Below are 25,957 nucleotides of genomic sequence, written 5' to 3'. Positions count from 1 at the left end.
AGAGGATTCAAAGTGAGAATCAGTAAGAAATATGTTTTCTTCTCCCCACGGTCTAGTCCAGGGTGAACGTGGTGTGTGAGCGGCTGGGCTGTTTTCTTTCGTCCCTGTAGTTCCATGACCCCCACCCCCACAATCCCGCCACCTCCGCCCCAGCACAACAGAAAAGCAAGCTCATGTCTACAGAGAGCCGGGTGGATTGAGAACAAACACATGGCTTTAAATACGTGTCTTTCTGCATTATATATTGTCCCATGAGACTTAGGTCCACAAGATTGGTGTCCAGCAGACCCAGGGCCCAGGCACAGCCGGGAAGCAGGCCCACTTTTGGGGTTGTATGAATTCAGTGCCTGCTTATCCTCAGAAAGATCCCAGTCAATGCAGAAATGAACATTTGTGCATTTTTTTTTTTTCCTCTTACCGAAATTATCATTTTTTTTTTTTCTTCTAGAGAAACAGCTCCCACACCTTAAGGGAGGGAGCCAGAGACAGAGTGTTATCTAATGCAAATCCATTCTAAGAAGGTTGTGGGGGCCATCTGGTGTCCGATGCAGACAGGACCTGCTGCGAGATGAATTGGGAGGACAGGGGACAGGGTGAGAGTGAGGGATGAGGGGTGAGAGGCTAATTCCTTTTCATCCATGTCAAAAAACAGCCCATTGGGAGGATAAGAAGAGGGGGAGAAATCACCTTATGTCGTGGGAAGCAGATCAAAGCAGAAAAGATAATATGTCCAAAAGGAAAGGCAGTTGGTGAACAAAGCCGGGGAGAGGCAGAGGCTGGAGGCCCCTGGGTGCCAAGCTGGCCCTAGCAACCCTCTGGGTGGGCTCCTCTGGACAGTGCAAATCCTGACACCACTTGTTTAGGGTTCAGGCTCACAGAGACACCAACTCTTCCTGCGAGTCATCCCTCAGGGCTTTACGTTTCCTGAAAAATGTAGTCCTCATCACCGGCTTTCTCTGTGGAGCTGAAATAATTCATCAAATATTTGGAATGTGTAATTAAATATCTAATGCCAATTAGCAAATTACTAATGAAATAATCAGGGACTTTTATGGTTTATAGTTTGGCTCGAATTTTAATTCTAAGTGGTTATTGATTCTAAATAGAGCAGAATCTGAGCTGCACAACATTAGGTAGGTGTATGGATATGAAATGAGAAAGTGGGGGGGAAGGTTCAGGGTCATGGTGATGAACACAGGCAGGTGCTAATCATCATAATGCACCCAGTGCAGGGGGAGGGCCAAGGCCATGGGCTGTCTGCTGTCCATGTTCAGTGTGTTCAGTGTTGAAGGCAGGAAGAGAGGCACAGAGGTTTGCTCCTCAGGGTTGGGGAATGCAGCATACACCTCCTATCCTGGGGAGCGAGGGGTCATGGCTATATGACTGCAGAGTAATGAAATGACACCTCACCATGCTTCAGAACTTATAGATCCTGCTCAGCAGACTCCAGAGTGAACACGGGTGGGTCAGAGTATAGAAGCTTCTAAGGCTTGTTTCTTTAAGCTAGAAGGTGAAGGCAACATCCTTGGAATTGTGTGTGAGCGTGTGTGTGTGTGTGTGTGTGTGTGTGTGTGTGTGTGTGTGTGTATGGGGGGGAGAGAGAAACAGCACAGATTACAAAGAAAATGCCACTGAACTGTAAGTTTGGATTGGATTGTGGGGGCACATGTTCATCTGTGGGGTTCTGGGAGTTCATGGTTACATACGGGGCACATGGTTACATATGGAATCCTGGGGACACATGGATGAGTATGAAATGAGAGGGAGCATGGTTCCTTATGGGAGTATGGGGTTCCCTCTGGGATGTGGAGGTACATAGCTTCTTACAGAGTTCAGGAGGTGATTGGTGACTTCGGGGAGCCAGGACATAAATATGTACAAACTGCTTGTGACAACTTGTTTACAAATGTCCTTTTCTTTTCGTATAGAAAATAAAGTGGTAATCACACGCACCAATTTCAAACCATGAAGTGGGTCCCTTCAGGATATTATTTTGCCAGTGTGTTTAAAAAGCTAATATTAGGAGGAGGTATAAAAAATAATGCGATTTCATTTTTGTGAGAGAGATTTTTTCGTCCATCTTATTTCACCCATTCCATACACAGTAAGATGTATCAAGGTTACAAATAATAATCATTTCTGTTGCCCTTGTCTTTCTATTCAGTCTCTATTCCTGGAATTCTTCATAAACACTAGTTCATGTAATTTTCATAACCACCCTTCAGGCTATATATTATCATTACCCCATTTCACAGATAAAGACATTGAGACCCAGAGAATTTCAACAGCTTGACTAAGTTTGGGAAGCTGTTAAGGCCTGGAGCCAAGCCTAGAACCCACGCACTTCTAACACCAACATTGGGACTCTTACCACGCACGCTGCTACTTGGCTGTCATTCAAAACAAACCAACCAACAAGGTGAAGAGTGAAGCCTTGCTTGTTTCAGTCAATCTAAAGACAGCAAGTTGAACCGGCCAGTGGGGTCCTGGGGCTTCTCTGGAGACACAGAAATCCCAGGGGAGGTGGAATGGGGCAGAAGTTGGGCTTAAAGGTGAACCTGGACCCCAGGCTGGCCAAGCTAGTCCTCCATGGTCAATGGCAAAGGAAGAGCTGGCCAAGGCCTCTGCCAACTGTGATGTGCCCCAGGGCTGAGATGCAGATGACCCTCAGGGTGTCTGGCACAGGTCTTGAGGCTGTCCTCTCTGCTCCCACCTGGGCCAGGTCAGCAACAGGACAATGTGGCTGCCTTCCCCCAACCCTCCACGGCATCTGGTAACAAGAGGGGAGAAGGCTCTCCATACAGCTCAGGAGTGATTTAAACACTCCTCCGGCTCAAAGGGGAATCTTGGATTTCATTAATTAATACATCAATAGAAGCCAATGGAGAAAAACATGTCTTGTTATCTGGCTTCTCAGATGCTAGACATGGGCTCATTAGCCTTAAGCATATCAGCCCGATAACACTATTTATTCCATACAGAATAATGATCTACTTTCGGGGAATACTGCAGTGAACCGAGAGGGCGAGTCCATCCATTATCGCTGCTCCCCGCACACACGTGCATGGTTGCCACCCACCTCAAAAGGGCTAAGTGGGGCACAACCCCAGCCCTTGCCCCTGTGAGCCACATCAACACGCTGCTGCGCACAACAGACCTGCAGAGACATGCCGTCGCCCCCGCTTCAGAGATGAGCTTCAGTAACCTAGCCAAGGTCATACCAAATCAAGACAGATTCAAATCAGGGTGAGATGGACAAAAGAACTGAGTTGTTTTCACAGACCCATGAAGGCACAGACTGAGTCCAAACTCCTTCTCCCAGTGAGGAGGGAAATCAGCGTTAAGAAAAGGAAGAAGAAAGTGGTCAACCCACGTGCACTTCTCACTGACCATTGTCTAATCAGGAGAAGCAATTTAAGATTGTGCCACTGTTATTTCTGTTTTTTAAATTACATAATCTGTTTAATGGCAGTGTCTTCAGAAGGGGCCATTAGAATTATAATGCAGTCCTGAACCAGTCAGCCTTGAAAGCCACTACAGAAAAATAAGCATAACGTGGTGTTCAGTTGGCCTCTCACAGGGCCATTCTCAGACGCTATGGACCCTGGCAGAGAAAGTGACTATCAGCTAAATGATGACTCCTTTAGTGGGCACAGGAGTTTATTAAGCCCGAAAGGTGACAAGTGAGCAGGATTTAGCACCCCTGTAGTTCTAGGGACAAGTTCTGGGACCACAGAACTGAAGGGCAAAGGACCTCTGGGAACATCTGCCTCCATGTGGCTCATGGCTCACCTTGTTCTTTCTGACCTGGGAAATCCCAAAGGGGCTCCCAATTCACCAAACTGTGCGAACCATAGAGTCCTGGGATCCATATCTCCATCCATGGGTCACCCTTGGGGTGAGCGTGTTTTGATCAGCAGGTACTCTGAAGACACAGAAGAATGATCTGAGAGCTTGGTCCCAGAGCCTTCCGTTCAGGGATGCCAAAGGGGAGCTGAGACTGTCATCAAATGCTTGGATCATAAGTAAAAAGAACCTCTTGCTTTTTACACCTATGGGAGTCAGTGGGGATCTTCCAAGAGATGGGAGAGGTCCCAACCCATGTTTGAAGGGCTTCTAAGGAGGGAACAGCACAGACGAGAAAGAGCTTCTTGGAGAAGGAACTTTGAGTCAACTGAATTGACAGCAAATGATGAAATAAAGCAGGTGAGCCAAGGGAAGCAAGGCCTCAGTGGAGCCAAGTAGTCAAAGGAATCCCTGCTAAGGAGTTCAGTGGCCCTGTCTTGGGCACTGAGGAATCATGGCTAGGGCAGGCACGGGACATCCACCATGACTGTAAGTACCCTCCACTGCAGACAATGGCCTTGCTTACCAAAAGGAGGGAAAAAGCTTTCTGAGGAGCGGGTGTATTTCCATCTTGGTATAGTGGGTCTTTAGTAGTACTGGCAGGGGGATTGGTTCGTCTTGTGCAGGAAACAGTTGTTTGGTGTCATTGAAAATGCCATATATTGTCCAGTGAATTACTTCCCGAGGGCACGAGTGCTACAGCCCTTCTCATGGCGACAAACCAAGGAAAGCACCATGATGTTTAATGGCAACGGCTCTGCAGTCACGCACTGCCCACAGCGGGCTGTTCATGATCCTGACAATAAAAAGAGTGCAAACAAAAGGCTCTTCTATGCGGGCAACAGCCGCGGGTGGGGTGGGGGGGTCAGGGGAGGAAGAACTGGCTCCAGGAGTCATTAAAAATATTTTTCTTTTCAAATTAATAAAATGCAACCGTCCACACTCAAGACCAACAGCTTGTAAAATTGGATTTCCAAAAGATGAAGGGGAAAGGAGGCCAGCACTGGTCAGAAGCAGCAAAACAGAGAACTCAGGAAGGAGCGGGACCAGTAGCTACTAGCCAGGAAGCACTAATGGGTGTTGGTCACACCGACACTAACGTGGTCACTTTACTTAGGGATGGCAATTTCTAAATCCCACCAACTAGAAGGAACTGAGTGGCAAGAGAAAACTGAGGGTCCCTTACTGCTGCCCACACCTCCCTGAGCCCTTCTATCAGAAGGTGGTGAGCAAAGCCTGAGTCCTGATATGAAAGGAAATCACAATAAAATCACTGGGGATCTTTACTGGTCTTCGAGATGAGGTTCCCTAAAAACCCTCATGTATTTCTTTCTCTCCTCCAAAAGACTGAGCTTCCACACAGGAAGCAGCACTGGGTAAACATGTATCACAGAGAAGGCTTTTAAAATACTTTTGGAGACTAAACTAAGGAAATAATGGACAAAGTTAATGTCCTATGTCTATGCCTAATCGGATGTCCCCTGGGAGCAGAAGGGCAGAGCCCCTGCATGGGCTGCTCCTCACCGTATCCCAAGCCCAGTATTGTGTCTTTCACATGGTAAATGTTTAAGAAATATCAATCAAATAAGCAAATGTGGTCACCACAGAAGCCTGCCGGGGTCACCCTCAGGTTGCACTCAGTGCACCCAGGATCAAAGTTATAGGTATCCTTGGGCAGGCCGGTGTGTCCAGCACATCTGTGTGGGTTACCATGTTTTGAGAAGTCAACTCCTCAGTTTCAGTCCTGTTCAAACCACCACAATTTATTAGTGGAGCAACTCTCTAACAAAAGCTAGAGTTGTCAGTGAAATGAATGGCTTATAAGGCTCCTGTGAAAGAGCACAGCATGTGCTAAGTGGTGGCATATGAGAGCAGAGCCCTCATTTACCAGGACAGGTGCATTGGGCTAGGGTTTGCTGGTTAACTGACAGCATTAGCAGGGCAGATCCACCCAACCCAAGAAAGCAGTGGTGTGGCACTCTGCAATCCAACCTCATGGTCCATGGACCCTCAACATTGACCTGTCTTGGTCTGCTTTGGGTCTCTATTTAAAAAAAAAAAAAAGAAAAAAATGAGAATGGATACTTGATAAGAACAGCAGATTTATTTAGCTTATGGTTCTTGAGGTCCAAGAACATGGTAGCAGCAGCAGCAGAAGCAGCTTTGGGCAAGAGCCCCACAATGGGTAGTAGCATATGGTAGGACTGTCCACAAGACAGAGAAACTGAGAGAGAAGTGCCATGGCAAGAGAGCAAACAAGAGAATGGAGAGGCGCCAGGCTCGCTCTTTGGTAAGAGCCCACTCTTGCCTCCCTAAGATCAGCATTAAGCTGGGTGTGGTGGCACACAGCCTGTAATCCCACTGCCTGGGGAGACTGAGGCGAGAGAATCACAAGTTCAAGGCCAGCCTCAGCAGCTTTAGCAAGGCCCTCAGCAACTTAATGAGATCCTGTTTCAAAATTAAAAAATAAAAGGGGCTGGGAATGTAGTTGTAAAGTGTCTCTGGGTTCAATCCCCAGTACCAAAAAACAAAACAAAACAAAACAAAAGACCATGGATAATCCCATTATGAGGGCTATCACCATCCAATCACCCCCCAACTAAGCCCTACTTCTAAAGTTTCCACCAACTTTCAGCACTGTTACATTGGAGACCATGTTTGTAGCACATGAACCTTTGGGGGACAAACTATATTCAAACCAGACCACCTTCTCCTTCATTTATTACCCAATATCCCTGAGAAGTCCTCTGGCTTATTCCTCTTACCTCCTCCAACAGCCTCTGCTTGAACCCTTCCAATCTTGTATAAGTCTGTGGCCTATTCTTTCACCCACCCCTCAAGCCTATTCCCAGAACATTCACTGATGACCCAGTAGTATCCTGGGAAGTTCTGCTATTTAGGACCCAAGACATACCCACAATACTCTGCTTCATCTAATTCTAAGGCTCAGCTTCTCCTAACCTCTTTCCTGCCATTCCAACCACCCCACTGACTGCCAAAGTGGCTTCTCTTCCCACTTGCTAACTTCTTGGTGGTCTCTTGTTGGCCTCATCTATTTATCTTGTCCCTCCAAGTAGAATCCACGCTCTCCAGAGGCAGGGCTATCTTCCCTCCCCGGTGGGTTCCTCAGTGCCAAGCAAGGGACAATGCACCAAATAGCCTTTGGGTGCAGATGTGGTGATTCATGTCACTCAGTGAATGCAAAATGATGGAACCTGTGGCAGTAAGGTGAGGTCATTTTCCTGCTGCAAATGTTGAACCGTTTGCTTTCAAAAGTGATTGCTTTGCCTGCAGTGGAGGAGGCAGAAGCTGAGGCACTCTGCTGTAGGCTGAAGGTTTATACCCTCTCAAAATTCATATGTTAAAACCTAATCCCAGATGTGAGGGTGTCTGGAGGTGGGAACTTAGGGAAGGGATTAGTCATGAGGAAAATCTCACAAAGGGGATTAGTGCCCCTATAAAAGACCCCAGAGAAATTCCTTTTGCATGAGAAGACATGAACCAGAGTGAGCCCTCACCAGGCATTGGATCACTCTGCACCTTGACCTTGGATTCTCCCACCTCCAGAACTGTGAGAAATAAACTTGTTTACAAACCACCCAGCTTATGGTACTTTGTTATAGCAGCCAGAAGGAACTAAGACACACTCTGAGCCCCCCTCACAACTAGGCTGAGGCACAGTGGGGCTGTACTGCAGGGCACAGAACGTTCCCAGGAACTCTTTGGGAGCAAGGCTCCACCATTCCTGGCTGGGTCTATTCTTAGCCACGCTCACAGCCGGTTCTGGGGAGAAGGCTGTTATGTCGTTAAGCGTTCACCAGCGTCTGGCTTTCTCTGTCCAATCTTCGGTGAGCCTTCTGTTTCCGCCTTCAGGTATATGGTTCATTCCTGTCCTCATATCAAAATGGGCGTGGGGGGTGGGAAGGAGCCATCTGGAAGAGGTGCCGAATCCTCTCCAGCTCCTCCATACATCCCCCTCCCACCTCCGCTATCTGGGCCTTTTATTTTTGCAAGACTTGGTTCAAAACACATTGTCTTACTAGAGCCTGGATGATAATTTCTCTTCTCTGGGGTGACCACCATCTTGTTAATGAAGTTCCATTGGATTCCAGGTCCAGAAGTGCATGCTGAGACCAGTCATAGGGAGATGTGCTTCAGGGGCAGGTCACTGACTGCCCCATCTTGACCATGAGGCCTTCTATGCTGCCTCCTGACCTCTGTGACCCTGCCAAGAGCAAGCCTGCTGAGATCATGACCTCCTTACCTGAAGATGTGCTTTGGAAAGGAGGCCAGGTGCCTTCCTATCAATCCTTGGTATCAGATTCAGAACAAGGAAGATGGACTGTGCAGAGGCAGAGCCTTCTTTTAGAATCTTCTCATCTCTCCATAATCTCATTCATTCATTCATTCAATATTTTTTCACTTATCCACTTGGTTCCTGTCCTAGTCCAGGTCTCCTTAACAAGTAAGCACTGGTGGGTCAAGGACACTTGATGCTGGTATTTCATTTAAGAGATGATCCCAGGGAACACCAACGAGGGAGACAGGAAAGGTGACCTTGGTGCTAGTGTTCTCAATCCTGCAGAGGACCCTCCGAGAAACTGGGGAGAATATCAGAGAATATCAGTTCCTGAGTGCTTATTCACAGACTCTTCACTTTTACTGATTGAGGGTTGCCCTGGGGATATTAAATCTCCAGCCCTTTTAGGCATTTCTATTTTTCTTTTATTTGTTTAGTTGTAGATGGACACAATACCTTTATTTATTTATTTTTATGTGGTGCTGAGGACTGAACCCAGTGCCTCAGACTTGCTAGGTAAGTGTTTTATCACTGAGCTATAACTCCAGCCCTGTTTCTATTTTTCTTCTTTCTTTCTTTCTTTCTTTCTCTCTTTCTTTCTCTCTCTCTTTCTTTCTCTTTCTCTTTTTTTCCTTTTTTCTTTTTGTAAGCAATTGAGAAGGCTTCCATGGTTTTTCATGGAGGGAAAACATTGCCAGTGCCTGGGAAATGTTCATGGCAGTTGCTAAGAAATTCAGAGGTGAACCAAGAGGACACAGGGCATGGCATTGAGAGCGTGGGCTATGCCCCAAAGGGGATCATTTTACTGACATTGATGGGTTACAAGTTACACCTCAGCGCCAGGCACTGTGTTAGACTGTGGGAATGCACTGTCCTGGTTCTGAACAAATTGCCATCCAAGAGTCAACTATACTTTTTTGACGAGTTGGGGATTTTCTTTCCAGGGACTCCATAGGGGAGAGTGTGGTCCTGATAAACTGAAGTTCAAGAAGTCTGGATTCTACTTCATGCATGAATTCATTTATAAATGTGGAACCATAAGACATACTGAGGCTCCCATCATGGGCCACCATGAGGCCAAGGATGAACCAGTCAAGGTCACTGCCCCCAAATGACCCATCCCAGTCTAGGTGGAGCAAACACAACCCACCATGACCTCACAATGGTGAGTTTCACACTCTGGTCCAGAGAGATACACTTTGGAATCACAGAGGACATAATGAACGCGAAGTTGGGTAGGAAAGACTCAGTGGAAGGGATGACACCTAATGTTATACCCTTGAGGGTCAGTAATCATCAACCCTCTCAGAGGACTCCTTCTGTGGGTTATAATTTTAATTTTCACTTGAAAATTCTCCCGGGGTGCAGCAGGATTGATTTCCTTACCAGACAGCCTAACTTCAGTAACAGGATCTGTCAATCTCATCCTGATCTGCATGACAATGAAAAATATTCAGAAAACAGTGAGATCATCCTACACAAGCTGACCTGCCTGCAGAAGCTTAATTCCCTAACCCTTGCTGGATGGCTAATCAACAACAGATATCTATCTTTCACACTTCTGGGGACTTGAAGTCTGATACCAGGGTTCCAACACGGTTGGTGTCTGGTCAGAGCCTGCTTCCTAGTTCATAAATGGCCGTCTTCTCAAATTGTCCTCACGTGTAGAAAAAAGGGTGAGAGGGCTCCCTAAGGTCTTCTATTAGGGCACTAATCCAATGTATGAGGCTCCACCCTTAGTGACTTAATTGTTTCCCAAAGGCCTCACGTGTTAAAACTACCAAATTGGAGGCCAAAACCTCAATATACAAGGTGGGGGGGGGGGGGGGCACAGTATTCAGTCCCTAATAACCCTGCATCCTGGTGTTTGGGCTCCAAGTCTTCTTGGCCTGCTGGCTGATCGCAGAATCTGCCAGGAAACTTTGGATCTGCTTTGAAGCACACTGACACTCCTTGCTGGCACTTCCTCACATACCCCCTCTTGGCCCCTCATATCCGAATTCTATTCTTCATTCAAGGTCCGTCACTTCATGTCACAAAGCTTTCCTAGGAAGTGTTTTCTCTCTTTAATTTTCTGTTCCCACTGCTCTTATGCTCAATCACATCAACTTTGATGTGCATGACTGAATCACTGAGGGAGGAATTGCAGACACAGATGGACAGGCCATCAAGGAGCTATCTGAGCAGGGAGACTGGTCCCAGGATGCAGTAGAGCACATTACATGAGTCACTGCAGATTTTCTGATTTGGGTCCTTGCTAAGATCATCCAACACTTGTGAGTTTCCTAAGAGCAGGGCTAGTAGCTATGCAACCAATGCCCAGCACACACCTGGAACTAGTAGAGGAGTAGTGCATGATCCTCACCAGACCATACACAACCAACAGGCACTGTTACCATGTTTTGCCTGACCATCAGGGGTCAGAGCATCCCATTCTGAAATTCATGCATTCTTCCCTCCCGGACCACAAGTTTGCTTCAGGACTCACAAAACCACAAGAACAATCTTTAGATGTCACCCTAGAAATATTGCATAGATAATCCTTAGGCCGAGCATGTGTGTTTATAGCTATGTCTAGTGGCACAAAGCACTGAGCTTTTCTGAGTTCTCCGCTTTCTCATCTCTTGAATGGGTCTATTGAACACAATGACCTCTAAGATTTCTTCCTGTATTTGTACGCAATTAATCTATTTGGAAAAATGTTGCCTGTTGATGACCTGGAACATTAGTCTTGCTGCCCAACACTTTCAAGGAACACAAAATATTTTAAATGCCTGGTGCCACATTCCTCACGCCCCCTGGAGAGCGGCAGACAATGAATGGAAGGCAGGGTGCAGGTCAGGCCATCATCATTGCTAACAAATGCTCTCACACTGCCTCATCTGGCTCCTGGCTCCGCCTGGCCAGACGTGGACATGTCCCCATCCTTTCCTCAGGTTAGCAGGATCTAAGTGCTGGGGCATAGGTCTTTGGAGAGGGAAATGATTCACACCCCAGCAGCGCAGGCTCCCAGCCACCTGCTCCCACCACCCTCTGGGCCCCCAGGGTGAAGAGGCATGACCTGCAGGGGCTCAAGTCTCCCTGGGCGGATCTATTACATGCATTAAAATAATTTATGCCCAGCCCTCTAAAGCGTTTAATTCGTTGGGCCATCATCTATTCCAGAAGCGTTCCTCTTCATCGTGAATTATTTTTGAAGTATTTATGTGGACCTCACCGAAAATCACCCCAGTCAGCAAACTGAGAAATGGAAAGGCATTAAGAGGAGGCGTTGACCCCAGGGTCACAGGCATGAGTATGGTCGGGGTCAGCCGGGTGGGAGAGGGAGCTGGGGTGGCCCAAGCTGATGCTGACCAGACTGTGGGGCTCCGTCCTCTGTGCCCACACCTTGGCATGAGGAGGGCACACGTCATTTTTAGCCCTGATGGCTGTGGTCAGAACAGATGGGTGGTTTGGAAAGTCCTCACATTGTTTCTTGCAGCAAGCATGCGCAGCAGACATGAATGACCACGGGCACAGATGAGGAAACTGAAGCCCTGAGAGATGAAGGAGGCACCCAGAGTAGCAGATTTGGAGTTGACTCCAGGTCTCCTACCTGTGGCTACCTGTTAGTAGCTGTCAGTCCTTCCATAGGAAGCTGGCAATCTCAGACAACCCCCGTGCACTATTAGACCAGCCTCATCAGAATAGTGAACACCACCAGCCTCTCTCCACCACACCCAGACACACCTACACCAAAGGCAATAAAGATCACACCCAAGTTGTCCCAGGCACTGCTGGTCTCAAAGTGAATTGAGTCAATATTTTTCTTTATCTTTTGGGGGGCTTCTTTTCTGGAGACTGTCAAAAGAATTTCTTTCTTATTATTTTTTTAAGCAAGCACATTCTAGTTATTACTGTGAAAGATAACTGGGGCTGGGGATTTTTATGTACTTAAAAAGTATTTAGTTGAAGTCCTGTGTTGTACCAGGCAATATTTGTACCAGGGTTCTGAAATACAGGACCCTACTCTCATGGAATTTACATTCCAGTAAGGGAACTAGAACATAAGTATGTAAACAAAAGAAAGAAAAATGAGATATTTGCAGAGTGATTGCTAACACAGTATGTTGGGATGTCCCGTGACATAAGGGTCAGAGACACGTAGATCCAGTGGTAACAGAAAGCTTCACTGAGGACATCTGAGTTGAAACTTAAGAAGGGGAAGGTGCCAAATAGAGAAAGGGCAAGAAGGTACAGCACATGCAAAGGCCCTGGGGCACGGATAGGTTTGGTTGAGTTAGGGTATTGAGGGAGGGTGAGGGATGAAGGTGGAGAATGGCAGGACTAGATCATGTGGAATGCATGAATGGATGTGAATGAACCTCAGAAACATTATGACAAGTGAAGTAAGCCAGACACAGAAGGTCACTCACCGTATGACTCCATATAAAGCAGGCTTGTGGTCCACAGGATCTGGGGCAGAGGAAAACAGCTGACTCCGCAATGGGTATGGAGTTTTCTTTGGAAGTAATGAGCATATGTAAAGACTTAAAATAGTCTGTGGTTGCACGTATCCTGAATGGTCTAGATGCCCCTGTGTTGTACACTTTAAAGTGATTTATTGTGTGTTATGTGAATTCCACCCCCTTAAAATGTTTCCAACGGGTGTTCTTAGGCACATGGACTCCTGTGTCGGTCCGCCTCCGTGTTCTCCTCCCAAATCTCTGCAGGCCCTGGTCCTCTACCACCTGTACGCTGGGCCTTGCAGCACCTCTCTCCCATTTTCCCCTCAATTCAGGCCTCTCCTTTTAAACAAGGCTTCCATGGATCCCCTTCAGAGTCCCGAGCTGACTAAGAGCCTTCCTGGACTACTCACGTAAAGGGGCTCCCTACGCCCACTTTACAATGCTCTGTTGGCCCCACGAATCGCTTGGGGTTGCGCGGTGAATAAACAGGACACTCTGGGGTCCTCCGCTATGTCCCCAACACAGACAGTGCCCCGTGCCTTCAGCAAGAAAGGCTGGCCCGCTCCTCCCAGCAGCGCCCCACTCGACCCGCCCCCCAACCCTGTGCTGCTCGTACCCAATTTCTGATAACAGCAATGATTCTGGGGAGGGAATGGGCCGATGGAAAACAGAGTTAAGTATCAATTTAAAAAAGCTACGAAGCTCTGCCACTGCTTCCGCGGTAAAGGAGTTAAGAGGGCCGTGCAGGCTCTGCGCACCCCGCGGTGCCCCACGCCACAGCGGGCCCCACTGCAGCGCATCTGTCCCCCTCCTCGCCAAAGACGGTCCTCCGGGGGCTGGCGGACTCCGGGGACCGCGCTCCTCCGGGCCAGTGCTCTTTCCTGCTTTGATCTCTCATTGCCGCGGGGCTAGTTAAGAGGCCCGCGTGCAGCGGGGCCCCGCCCGAGGACACACACACCCCCACACACACACCTCGCGGCGACACGAAGGCCCCGGGCGCCCCCGCCTGGCGCCGCGCCCCGCGCAGTGCCCGGCCCCGGCCACCTCTCCAGGCGCGCTGCCAAGCGCGGGGTCACCGAACTGACAGTGACCCGCCCCATTAGTCCGCCTGGGCTCCAGGAGGAAGAGATGAAAACCAAGCGCTACCCAAGCCGGAGCCACCACGTTTGGCTAATTTGCTGTTTGGGGATTTCGATGGCTCCCCTCAGCTGGGCTTGAGTGTGGGCGCCTGTCTTTCCGACGGGCGGTTCTCCTTGCACGCCAGGGGAACAGCCCATCAAACAGGGTGAAGTCCACCAGGACCCACAGTTACTTTTATCGATTTTCTGGTATCCGATTGCCAAAAAGGGAATTTTAGTGTGCAGTAGAAAGAAGCAAGCCAGTTGAGAAAGGCAAGGAAAACAAACCTTCAGACAAAAGAGTGCGCCCAACTTGGACCTTCGCAGATGACTTTGGAATTCTTCCCCGCCCTTGAAACGTCTATTTCTTTGAAGTCGAACCTTTTGACCATCGTTTCTGGTTTCTTCCAAGCCATTTGACTGAACCTGCCACCAAAAATCACTCTGTAAACAAAGAAAAAGGCAAAGACTGCCTCCAGGTACGATGAACAATTTTGCAGGGGCTTCTTTGGGGTTTTCCGTCCTCAACCTGCATCCTTGGTTTCAAACAAATGTGACCCCTGACCCTCAGCTTTGCTATCCCTCTTTGCCCCACTGTCTGGCTTTTCTGGGAGCAGGAGCCAGGCTGACACATTTCAGATGAATCACAGCAGCCAACTTCCTGTCCCAGTCCAGTTTCCACGGGGAAACCCTCCCTCCACCTCTCCTGGGTACCAGGTAACTGGATTGATGAAGCCTCCTTCACCGCCTCTCCCAGCGAACTTCTCATAACCCGATGCATAAATAATCACATGTTTTATAAATAGCTGTGGACAAGAGGCTGTAAAACAACGAAGATATATTTGTGCCTTTATGTCCTAGGAATATTTTCTAAAACGACTGTTTTATTTGGTGTGGGTTGAATGGGGGCTTGTGTATACATAACAATCTCCAAAGTTTTCCCCTGCACCCCACCCCCTCAGGTCAGGCCGGCACTATAGTTAGCAAATTGATAAGGTTCCATGGGCAAGCTTTATTCGTTCTGACACAAGCCTATGACACTTTATAAAAAGAAGTAATCCAGAACAATCTCTAGGTAATTAACACCTAGATAAACAAACATAAATTTCTATATTGCATTTATTTGGACTACCACTCAAATATGCGTGAACCATGCTTTTTTAATTAAAAGATAAATCCATGTGACACTTAGCCTCAAACTTAATTATTCAGCATAGTATAATAAAAAATAGAGCCCATTAAATGTGTCTTGCACTGTATTTCTGTATTAACAGCAAAACAGTTCGGTCTGGGATCATTTAAATTTTCCCCCTCCTCTTTGCTTGTGATTTCCCTGTTCACATAAGCCTTTCCTCACTCTCCTTTGCTCCCCCCTCCCACCCCACCAATATCTCTCCTTTCTCTTAACACCAACAGGTGAAGAGATTAAAACTCTGCACAAGCCCCTACATGGAACGCTCAGCTGGGCGACATTTTTAATATTGCATTACAATATGAATTTTTTCCTTCCCCATGGAAACATACCTCTAGTTTGGTGGAACGTGCCCAGCCCTTCTATCTTGAAATGAAGATCACAATATTTAATACTAATTTCCTTGGGATTGTGCTTACAACCCACCAGGTGAGGTTTGCATAATATACTGTTACAATACAGATGTTAAACAGAGATGGGGAAGTGTGCAAATCCCAAAATACAAGAGACAGCAGGGTTATCATCTTTATAAAAGTTTCTCAGCACAAAATAGTATCTTACTGCTCAGCAGCTTCTGGCTACTGGGAAGAGGAATTCATGCCTGAACCATTCTTCACCTGGGTGTCAGGTAGGAACACATCCATTCAGTCACTCAAGAAGAATGTAGAAAACAATACTCACGTGCCAGGCCCCCAGCAAAGCACTCATGTCCTGGGAAACCCCTGGGTCCCTGGCAAACCCTATGTAGGCTCCACCCATAAATGATGTTGCAAATGTGTTGACCAGTCGCTCACAGAGGGATCAGCTGGAACTACATGTAGATCCTGCATTGGGCCCAGGAGACTTCTTCCTACCTACTCCTTCCCAAGGAGCCGAGGTACCTAGATGCAAGGGATATCAGCCATCCTCTCAGATCCTATATGTCTGTTGGAGAAGTCATATGGATTGTGTTGCATTGACTTTTCTCTTGCCTGAGCAGGGACAGGAAGCTGTACATCTACAGAACGACACCAGTATGTCCATCTTGTCAGGAATCGCTGGCCATTGTCATTTTGGAAAACAGTCCTTCCAATTTGGCGGCATCCAGCTTATTGGCTACACTTTTTGTGCACACTCTCATTTAACCTGAGAAGGAGCTTTGTGCTGTTAACAGTTATTTTCCACCTCATAGATGAACAATAGATTTGAAGAAATGTAATGACCTGCCAAGATCACACTGCTCCTGAGAGGTGGAGACAGGACTTGGAAACCCCACCCACACATGGCCTGGGCTTGGAGAGCTCAGCTTCCACCACCTGGTCAGCTCTCCTTCCTCTCTGAGTTTGCCTTTGACTCCACAGGAAGGCTTTCATTGCCAGGGATATTCATGTTCTCCTTGAATCTTCTCTTCCAGATAGTTCGTATTCATTATGTGATGATCTTATTAAAGTCTGATTTCTCCTTAGACAGTGATCTTTGGAGCTGACTTGACAATGTATCTCCCTCTCATATCTCAATGCCTCGCAAGTAGTGGGTCCTCTGTGAATATTTGTTCAAGGAGTGAATAGGACAACATCTAACCTCAAGACCCATCCTTTCCCATTATATTCCCTCTTTCTCTAGCCACCTTCCTCCTACCCTTAAAAATGGTAAAAGACTTACTAATACTCCAGCTTTTCAAATGAAAAAATTAGGAAACAAAAATTCAAGACATTTATCCAGGTTTACCTTGTCTGAAGGGGATGGGTGCGGAAGACTTCCAGTCACCTGACCACAAGGGACCTTTCCAAAGTATAAGGATTTTATTAGTGTATAGTTTTTCGTGGGCGTGAAATTATATCCAATATATCCATAACTTATTATGCCACAATAGGCAGAAAACACAAGCATTTGCAGAGGACTTTACAAAATTGGCACATAATTTCCCCACCTTCTTGCATTTAACTCTCATAATTTTACTGATATGACCAATGAACTCAGAATAGTTAAATTGTTCATGATTGTGCATCCAATAAGTAATAGAATAAGCACTCAAATTTAGGTCATTACACCCTAAATTTTGTGTTCTTTACACTGTGCTGAATTTGTCAGTTGTCCAATTGTCTATGGCTATTAGAGAACTCAAAAATACATTGATGGGAATAGATATCGGGAGGCTTCTTAAAAATGCCTCCTAGTTCCAATTTTTTATTTTCTACAACAGTTTTATTGAGATATAAGTCACATGTCATAAAACTCACTCTTTTAAAATGTACAATTCAGTGCATTTTAGTATATTCACAAAGTAGGGCAGTCATCATCCCTATCTAATTTTAGAACATTTTTATCACCTCAAAAAGAAACTTCATGCTGATTAGAGGTCACCCCACGCTCTCCCCCACCCCCCCAGCTCCTGTCAATCACTAACCTTCTTTCTGTTGCTACAGATTTGCCTATTCCGGACATTTCATAGAAAGCAAATCATATTATATTTTTGTAGCTTTTTGTAACTGGCTTCTTTCAACGTTTTCAAGGTTCATGTTGTAGCATCTTTCAGTGTTGTTTATTCCTTTTTGTGGCAGAATAGTATTACTTTCTTTAGATACCAGTACACTTTGTTCATCCATGCATTGTAGTTTTTTTTTTTAATAAAATTTGAGCAAAAATGGAAAAAATTAGAAGACTTGCCAGAAAAAAAAAAATCTAAGGGTCCAGTACCTCATGATGCCACATCCCTCTGGGAAGATGTGCAACCATGGAACTTTCTTCAGCCCCCCACAAAAGGGGCACTCTCTCCAGTCCATCCTTCCTGAGCTCCTCCCCTTGCCACCATGATGACTCTCTGGCCCCTGTGGATTTACTCCCCACTATGGATGTGACTTGGGCAAAAGTGAGAACCTCTCACGCAAACTTCTGCCCATCTGTCTTCCTTCCCTAACTCGTTCATCCTGACTCCTGACTGTCACCTTGCTACTCACCTGTTGTTGGAAAAAACACACAGTCCATACTAATGACGATGTCATTGAACTCATCTGCTTTCACCCAAGGACCCCAACAGTCCCTCTGAAACATGGTGAGTTTACCAATTCCAATGAGAGGTGAGCAGCTGCATTTGCTTGCAATACTTCAGGGCCCTCCATACTCCAGAACCCCAGCGCGCGCTATACGAGCTTGGTTTTTGAGACCAAAATAAAACAACACACACACAAAAAGAAAAAAAAAAACAAAAAGAAGCTCTGCACATCAAGCTTCGAGCATACACTTCAAATCCTTTCAAATCAATGTCAGGGATCTGCTTTTCTGTAGCCCCTGATACCACAGACTTTATTGTTCTTTGTTCTATTCCTTTTCTTCTAGAGGAAGAATTCAGATTCTCCTTTGATAATTTGGAGGTAAAGACTTTCTTGCACATAATGATTTTTTTTTTTTAGAAAAAAACTTATTACCAGTAAAGGGAAATAACAGACCCCAATGCTTTAAGTGTCTTATATAATTAATATGAGAAATGGAAGTATTATCATAAGTTTACTAAAACCAATGTTTGCAAACATTTAAAGATGTACAGAGCGTCCATAGGAACTTGCATGCACATGCACTCTCTCTCACACACATACACACACACACACACTGCAAAGATACTCATTCAACTTGATAAAGCAGAAGGCTATAAGGACCATCCTTACCACATAATAGTACAGGACTTTTTATAAGTGATGTTTCACCAAGTCTTGCCAAAGTCTGACCAACCTAGAAAAATATGTTTTACTCTCCATAGTAAACATAAGCGAATAGGAAAAAGATGTTTTCTTTTTTTTTTTTTTTTTTTAATCTGGAGGTAGAGGTTTTATTGCATAAAACACTGGATAAAACCGGTCTGCTTCAAAGACATTTTATTCTAACAGCAGAAAGAAAACAGTCATTGCTGAAAAAACAACTTTTAATACTTTCTATACCAGAATAAAGTTCTGTCAACTGATGTATTATAATAATAAATAATGACCAAGAATAAACTTTAAATACAAAGTCTTCTACTTGTTACAAGCATAGCAACAAAATCCTCTACTCTATTGATCTCAGATTTCCTCCAAGATAGATTTTTTTGTTGTTGTTCTTTGCGTAGGAATGTAGACAGTATTATGACCAGCATCACAGACTACAGAAGTTACAGGGAAAAAACTTGACATGTTTAGATATGAGAACCTGATGACATTCAGAAACTGACACTGTATCACGGCGGCTGTCACTTGTTTGTATTACAAGTTACAAATGTTCTGGAAAGAGGCCTGTGTCAGAGGGGGAAATAAGGACGGTAGCACTGGACAAAATGGAATCAACACGCACGCCACAAAGAAGAGGGGATGTTCCTGGTGTCACAAACAGAATTATTGCCTGTCGCATCTGACGATGCCCAGAAGACACGAGAGAATACTGAAAGAGCTCCCAAAGTGCTAGAAATGGAATGTGGCTCTCATTTTTTTTTTTTTTTCCACTTTTTTTCCTCTTTTTTTTTTTTTTTTCTTTTTTCTTTGTTTTTCTTCTTTTTTTCTGTTTTAATTTTTCTTTGCTAAGATACCAAAGGCAGGGCAAACACACAGAAAGCAAGCGACTGGCACAGTCACCAAACACAGTAGTGCAGTTAAAATCCTAAAGCTTACTACAGTCAGAAAGTTTTCAGTAACATTTTCAGTCCTTTCTCTAGGATCATAGAAACAGTTGCATTAAGTTTATCAACTCGATTTAAGTAAGGCAGTGAATACTAGACTAGAAAAACAAGAAAGCAGCCTGCTCTATGCCAGATGGGTCCAAGTTGCACAGCGACCTCATTTACACTGAAACCTCGGTTAGATGACACCCTTTTGACAGCATATGCAAACCGGATTCCTTATTAGCCTGAGATCTTTCTGGTCTCAGGATAGCTCTAAGAATTATATTTACATTGATTGCAGTTTAGTATTTTTGTAAACTGCTGTAGGCAGAGCTAAAGTTTTTAAGGCCCTGGGGTTTTATTGTGTGCTCCCAGCCTGCAAGGAAATATTGACTTTTTTTTTAAAGTCTGAACGATTTTGTTTTAGAAGAAGTTAATACTTCAATACTTCTCTACCATCACAAGCAACAGCACCAATTTCATGTCACTCAAAGAAGTATGTTAAAAGGCAGAACTTTTATACCATTCGAGCGGATTCAAGAATAAACCTTGGACTAGTTTCCTTAAATCTTTCTTTAAAAAAAAAAAAATGAATTAAGTGTTTCATTGTTGACCCTCAAAATCTCCCTCTGTGTGGTGCAGAACTTGATAAATTTGGAGTATCCAATCAGTAGAAAAATCTAAAATCTACAAAAATATAGAACACATTTGTTTTACAAAAACAGACATTTTAACTCAAACAGTTTTCTTCATCAGAGATAGAGAGCAGGATGTTTAGATTCATATTTTAATACAAGCTATTTCATAAGTGCTTGCTGGAGAAGAAAATCGTGCTTCTTGTCTGCGACACTTATAAAAACCAACGCATGAGAAAAATCTGATAATGGGGACCATAACAGCCTTCATTCAAGTAAGATTCTAAAAATCATAATCAAAGACAATCTTTCCACTTTTACATAGTTGTAATTTCTCACCAACACTTTCTATGGATAGGGTTGGCTGATTTTCCTAACAGCATTTGATATCATATACCCTTGAAAATCTTTTTTATTATCAACCCTATTTCTCCAAAATTGTAAAAGGTAAAGAAAAAAAAAAAAAAAAGCAACAAGAAAAAAAAAATGTCTCTCAATCCTGCAATTTGATCTAAAAAAAGGAATTACTCATCAAGCCTGCAATGGACATTTGTCTGCAGACACTTCCTGACCATTGATTCATTTGGCTGTGTATTTTTTTTTTAAATGCACATTTAAGATGGCAATCCTCTGCAGTGCCGGTCAGCCCTGGCGCTGGCTGTGGGCCGTCTAAGGTTTCTCCCAGAGTGCAGGACGACACCACGTGAATTGATTTTCTCTACAAGGACCACTCCAGCCTGACTGGCACCGCAGCTGCCTCCCAACACATCTCATTAGGGTGCTAGGCCAATGACAGCAGCTGGTGTCAGATTATAGAGGTGTTTTCAACAACGAAAACACAGCCCCTCCATCTTCAAGGCAACATTAAATCATTTAGATGGTATCGCTTTTCGGTTAAGAGCATTATTTTTGGACAAAGACGACTTTTGAGTTGGAAGGGACCCCAGCTTTCTCGAGCTCGAAGGACACCAAGCGTTTTTGAAATCACTTTTCTCCCACCTGCATTGTTTGGAAGTACTTGTTGCCGGGTAACAGTTTAGCAGCCATGTTCAAGGGCTGGGGGATTTTTTTTTTTTTTTAATATATATATAGATATCTTTTAAATTTTTTTTTTAAATGTTCTATACACTAGTTGTGGGGAGGGGGTTGTACATGATTTTTCCCCCTTGGAATTCAGTTAGCAAACTCTTTTAGGAGATGCATCATCTTAAAACTGGGTGAAATAATATTGCAGTGTACGGTGAGTTGCTCAGTTGCTCTCCTCTTGGCCCTTGCTGCCCTCCTCTGTTAGGTCTGCTGAGCTCCCGGCCTTGAGACCTGTAGGCTCCTCAAAATTCCCCGAAGCCTCCGAGTCAACTCTGGAGCGCTTGAACCTGCGATCGGGATACTGGCTGTTGTCAAAAGGCATGCGATGGACGCAGAGGACGTGGGTCTTCAGGTTCCCCTTCTGAGAGGCACTGTAGGGACAGTAGCGGCACTGGAAAGGCCTGTGACCTAAGGGGGAGAAAAAGTGGCTGATCAGCTCTGTGCTCACACCTTCCCACCCGAGGCTCAAAGGACCATGCTCATTATCACCAACGCGTCAGTATTATTCTTAATGCTTATTGAAAATCAAATATGAAATGATAGAAAAGCAGCCAGTACCTTAGACAGGGGACTAGGACTTAAAACAACTTCCATGTGAACCAGAGTTTTTCATGCAGACTTCTTAGGGGACAGAAGAGAAAGCACCTAATACCTGCATTTTTTTTTTTTTCTATGAAGAGTTAGATTTAAAAAACAAAAATAGTTGAGGCCAAGAGGTAAAAGGTATTCTGTAAGTGCTTTCAGAACAGAACAGGAAATAAATCACCCCAACTTTTCTTCGGATGGAACTTTAAAACTTTAGTTGTGGACCCTGAAATTTGAATGTCACATAATTTTCAGGTGTGATGAGGTATTCTCATTTGGGATTTTTTCCAAACATTTTTTGAAAATGTAAAAACCATACTAAACATGCTGGTTGTACTAACTATAGGCGGGTTCAGCCCACAAACTATATTTTGCTGATTCTAGCTTGAACACAAAAACCATAAATCCCTCCATCTGGGAGTCTGACTCAGGTCTCAGTGCAAAGCCAGTTCACTTTCTTATCCTCCCAGGAACTCTTTACTGAGAAGCAAAGAGAGCACACGGAGGGAGTGTGTGTTGGGAGGGGGAGGTGTGAGAGGGATGCTAACTGGCCTTGCTCTGAGGCAGGGTTGGAACGTTGAGCTGGAGGTGATTTGTGGAAGCTGAGGATTTCAGGGGAGAGAGCAGAAGGTATCTGCAGAGGGATCAGGCTGATCAGATAATCAAGGCCCAGTGTGAGTTTTAAAGAAGTTAGATTTTGAAGAGCAACCCCTGAAATGGAGCTTTTCTAGAAAGGTTCTAATTTAGAACAGAGGATTCTTATGGCAATCCACCTTATCTTCCCTGTTTGATCTCTGACTCCTCCTTGCACAGAGGCACAGGAGACCTACATTCTGCCCCCAACCTTTTTTTTTTTTTTTTTTTTTTTTTTTGGTATTGGAGATCTAACCCAGGGGCACTGTACTACTGACCCACATTCCCAACTCTATTTTATTTTTTATTTTGAGATGGGCTCTCACTAAGTTGCTGAGGCTGGCCTCAAACTTGCAATCCTCCTGTCTCAGCCTCCCAGGTCACTGGGATTACAGGCATGCACCATCATGGCCTGCTCATTCTGCCACCTTAAAGAACCAGTAAAGTATTTGGTTTGGAAACTTAAAATGGAGCAATTGCATATCCTCTGATGCTGGGAATTTGATGTCCCATTCCTGGGGATTCATGAGTGCTGTCCCACTCAGCACCCAGAGAGGTCAAAACCCACAGCTGGATTTCATTTGCTCAGAAATATAAACAAGCAAATAAATGCACCAAATCATTTACCCCAGAAAATATCCAAACATCATAGTCAGCACCTTTTCCAGAACAGTCATAGCAGAAGTCCTGTGTATGTAATTAACAAAACAGTCTTGTTCCTGAGAATGTAGAAGCCACCAAATATTGGTGGTAGAAGCTCAATTTCCTACCAAATCACACCCAAGGTTACATTCTTGCTTCACACTCTCTTTCTTCCTCCATAGCCAACTAGTCTCCAGGACCAATTCATTCAACTTGTGGAGTCTTTCTCTTTTCAATCCCTACTTCAGAGCCGGGTACACTGTGCACCAACTCTTTCCTGGACTGTGACCCTGGCAGTTTGCAGAAAGGTCTTCAAGCTTCTGATTTCCCCACTTCCAGCTCATCCTCCCCAGGGCCACCAGAGTGAGCACTTGGAGGAAAAGTTCAATCTGTGATTTCATTGCTCCAAATCCTTGATGCCACATTCTGCCAAAGAATAATCAGGAGAGTCATGGTTCAGCCCCACCATCTTTCCCGTCCCTTTTCTCACAGATGGCCTCTGCCAATAGGCTTTATGCTGAAGGGTCTTTATGCCCTTGCTGGAGTTACTCTCCCTGAAAGACCATTTCCATTCTCTGCAGGCCTAACCCCCAGTCTTCTTTTGAGGCTGTGCTCAACGAGGTGCCTGCTTTATGAATTCCTGTATATTTATAGTGATCCCCTGAGAGGCCACGCATTCCTGAGGCAAGAGTCATACCACTGCAGTGTCACCAGTGCCAACCCCGGCCCCTGGCACTGAGGGAGCAAGCCTCAACTATTTATTATCTTTCCTCTTCACCTTGGCTTTGTTCAAATAAATGGTAAGTTCTTGGACAGAATTTCTGCTTCTTTTGTTTCTGCCATTGCACCCAACACGAAGCTCAATTTGATCAACTTTTCCCACTTGCAAAAGCCAATGTGCAAACATCTTGGATGTTGGAGCTATGAACAAAATGAAGCACAAGAAAAATGCACTTGCCTTTGGTTTTTCCTGACATCCCACCAGAGCAAGGAGAACACACAGTTCATTAGTCGCTAGGGCTTGTGCCACAATTGCCAAGAAAGAGAAAGGTTCACTGACAGCATGATTCCTCTCCTGCCTTCCCACTTACCAATTCTACCCATAGGGTTTGGTCACCTCTCCCACAGACAGAGAAGGTGTTGGGTTGGGTGGAGAAGAAAACCGAGACTAATATTTCTAATGCAGATCTAGGATTGTGCAAGGAATATAAATGGCCCTTGTTCTTCGCCATCTTGGAATTGGGGCATAGAGCCAGGACAGAATTAGGATGCTTCTGTGGTTCCGATGTGATCTAAGTGTGTTCCCCAAAGGTTCGTGCATTGGAAGCTTTGTTGCCAGTGTGGCAATGTCAAGAGGTGGGTGAACCTTTAAGAGGTGGGAACTAGTGGAAGGTGGTCAGGTCACTGGGGGCACTGTCCTCAGAAGGGATTCATGCCTCAAGGGAGCCTGAATAGTTCATGTCAGAGCAAGTTGTTATAAAAAGAGAAATGCTGGCCCCTAAATATCTCTTCCCTCTTATTTTTCCTTGGGATCTGTCCCTCTTGAATGTGTTCCCACCATGATGTTGTCTTTCATGTTGTGATATGGCCAGAAGTCACATCAGAGTTAAACAGAGACCAATCCCATGCCTTTAGGTCTCCAGAATTATTAATTTATATGAACTTCTTTTCTTTATAAAGTACTTGGTCTCAAAGATTTTGTTACAACAATGGAAAAAAGACTATAATGAGGGCCAGTTGGTAGCACTGGCATAGGGAAAACCATGCTCATTCTCACTACTAGAATGAGGATCTAAGTCAGGGCTACTTTGGATTCCAGTGAGTTTCAAGGGGCCTTCCTGTCCAAGAAACCCTGAGAGAATACTGAGCCTCCTAAATTCTGCTATCGATGCATGAAGTTACCATCCCTGTGCACACTAAGCTGTGTCAAGCTCGAGCTGAGAAAGGACTTGAAGTTTTCTGAAAGGAAAATGATCCAGAGAAAGTGAGCCCAAATTTATATCTGGAGACCTAAGGCTTGGTAGAAGATCATACAAACACACACACACACACACACACACACACACACACACACACACACAAGCTGAGACCCCAGGAAAACAAAGAATCATTTTTTAAGGTTTTGTCCAAATTATCTCACAAATGGATGGTATTTTAATGTTCCCACCAAAGGCACCTGGCTGTGGAGAGACCACTGTCTTAAATAGCAAGGTTCTGGTAAAACTGGGGCTAGATTGCCATTTTACTTAACATATGGTAATAATTTGTTGATGGAGAATATCAACATGATGACGAGTCTTTGGAGTTCAGAATGCCAAGTAATAAGAAAACAAAATTAAAAATAAAATCAAAACTTTTGGTACTACCATCCAAAGAGAATAACAGAACTACCAAGCAAAACAACCAAGGCCTGGGATTATTTGAGTCTATCTCAGTTCACCAAGATCAGATTGGTCCTTCCATTCTTCAGCTGTTTTTGTTCATCAGCCAAAGCTGTTTATTATATTTTCTATCATCATTGCTGAATAATAACTTCATTTAGGAGTCCTTCTCTGCAACCATTGGAAAAGCTGCCCTCTCTGCAAACCTTATTTCCCCAGGAGCCAGGCAACTTGACTCTTGGCACACTGAACGAAGAACTTCAGATGTCACCTTTATTTGCAACGAGAGCCTTTTTGAATTGGCCAACTTGGTATAAAAGCACTTAGTACATTTTTCCCACCAATTGATTTTAAAATATTAATCATGATTTTATCCTATGGTTACATTCTGAAACTCTACTTCTTGGTAGAGTCAAAGATGATGTACGATAATTCTGGCAGATTTGGATACTTCAGCGGTCAAACCATTATTGAATTGGTTTTCTTTT

At 44.8% G+C, this 25,957-nt stretch overlaps 1 protein-coding gene across 10 annotated transcripts in view; it reads right to left on the bottom strand.

The window, feature by feature from the left end:
* Window positions 1–21,144: 21,144 nt before the first annotated feature.
* ZNF536 (zinc finger protein 536) overlaps window positions 21,145–25,957 on the bottom strand; it is a 431,821-nt gene continuing 427,008 nt past the window's right edge. For all 10 annotated transcript variants that reach the window (XM_079117612.1, XM_079117615.1, XM_079117611.1 and 7 more), the window contains one exon: window positions 21,145–21,636. In XM_079117612.1, the coding sequence (XP_078973738.1) occupies window positions 21,392–21,636 (245 nt within the window). In that variant the 3' untranslated portion in view covers window positions 21,145–21,391. The remainder of the gene's footprint in view (window positions 21,637–25,957) is intronic.

Source organism: Sciurus vulgaris (genome assembly GCF_902686455.1).
Source record: "Sciurus vulgaris genome assembly, chromosome: 17".
In the NCBI taxonomy this organism is placed as follows: Eukaryota; Metazoa; Chordata; class Mammalia; order Rodentia; family Sciuridae; genus Sciurus; species Sciurus vulgaris.
This window is presented reverse-complemented; position numbering and strand designations above follow the sequence as displayed.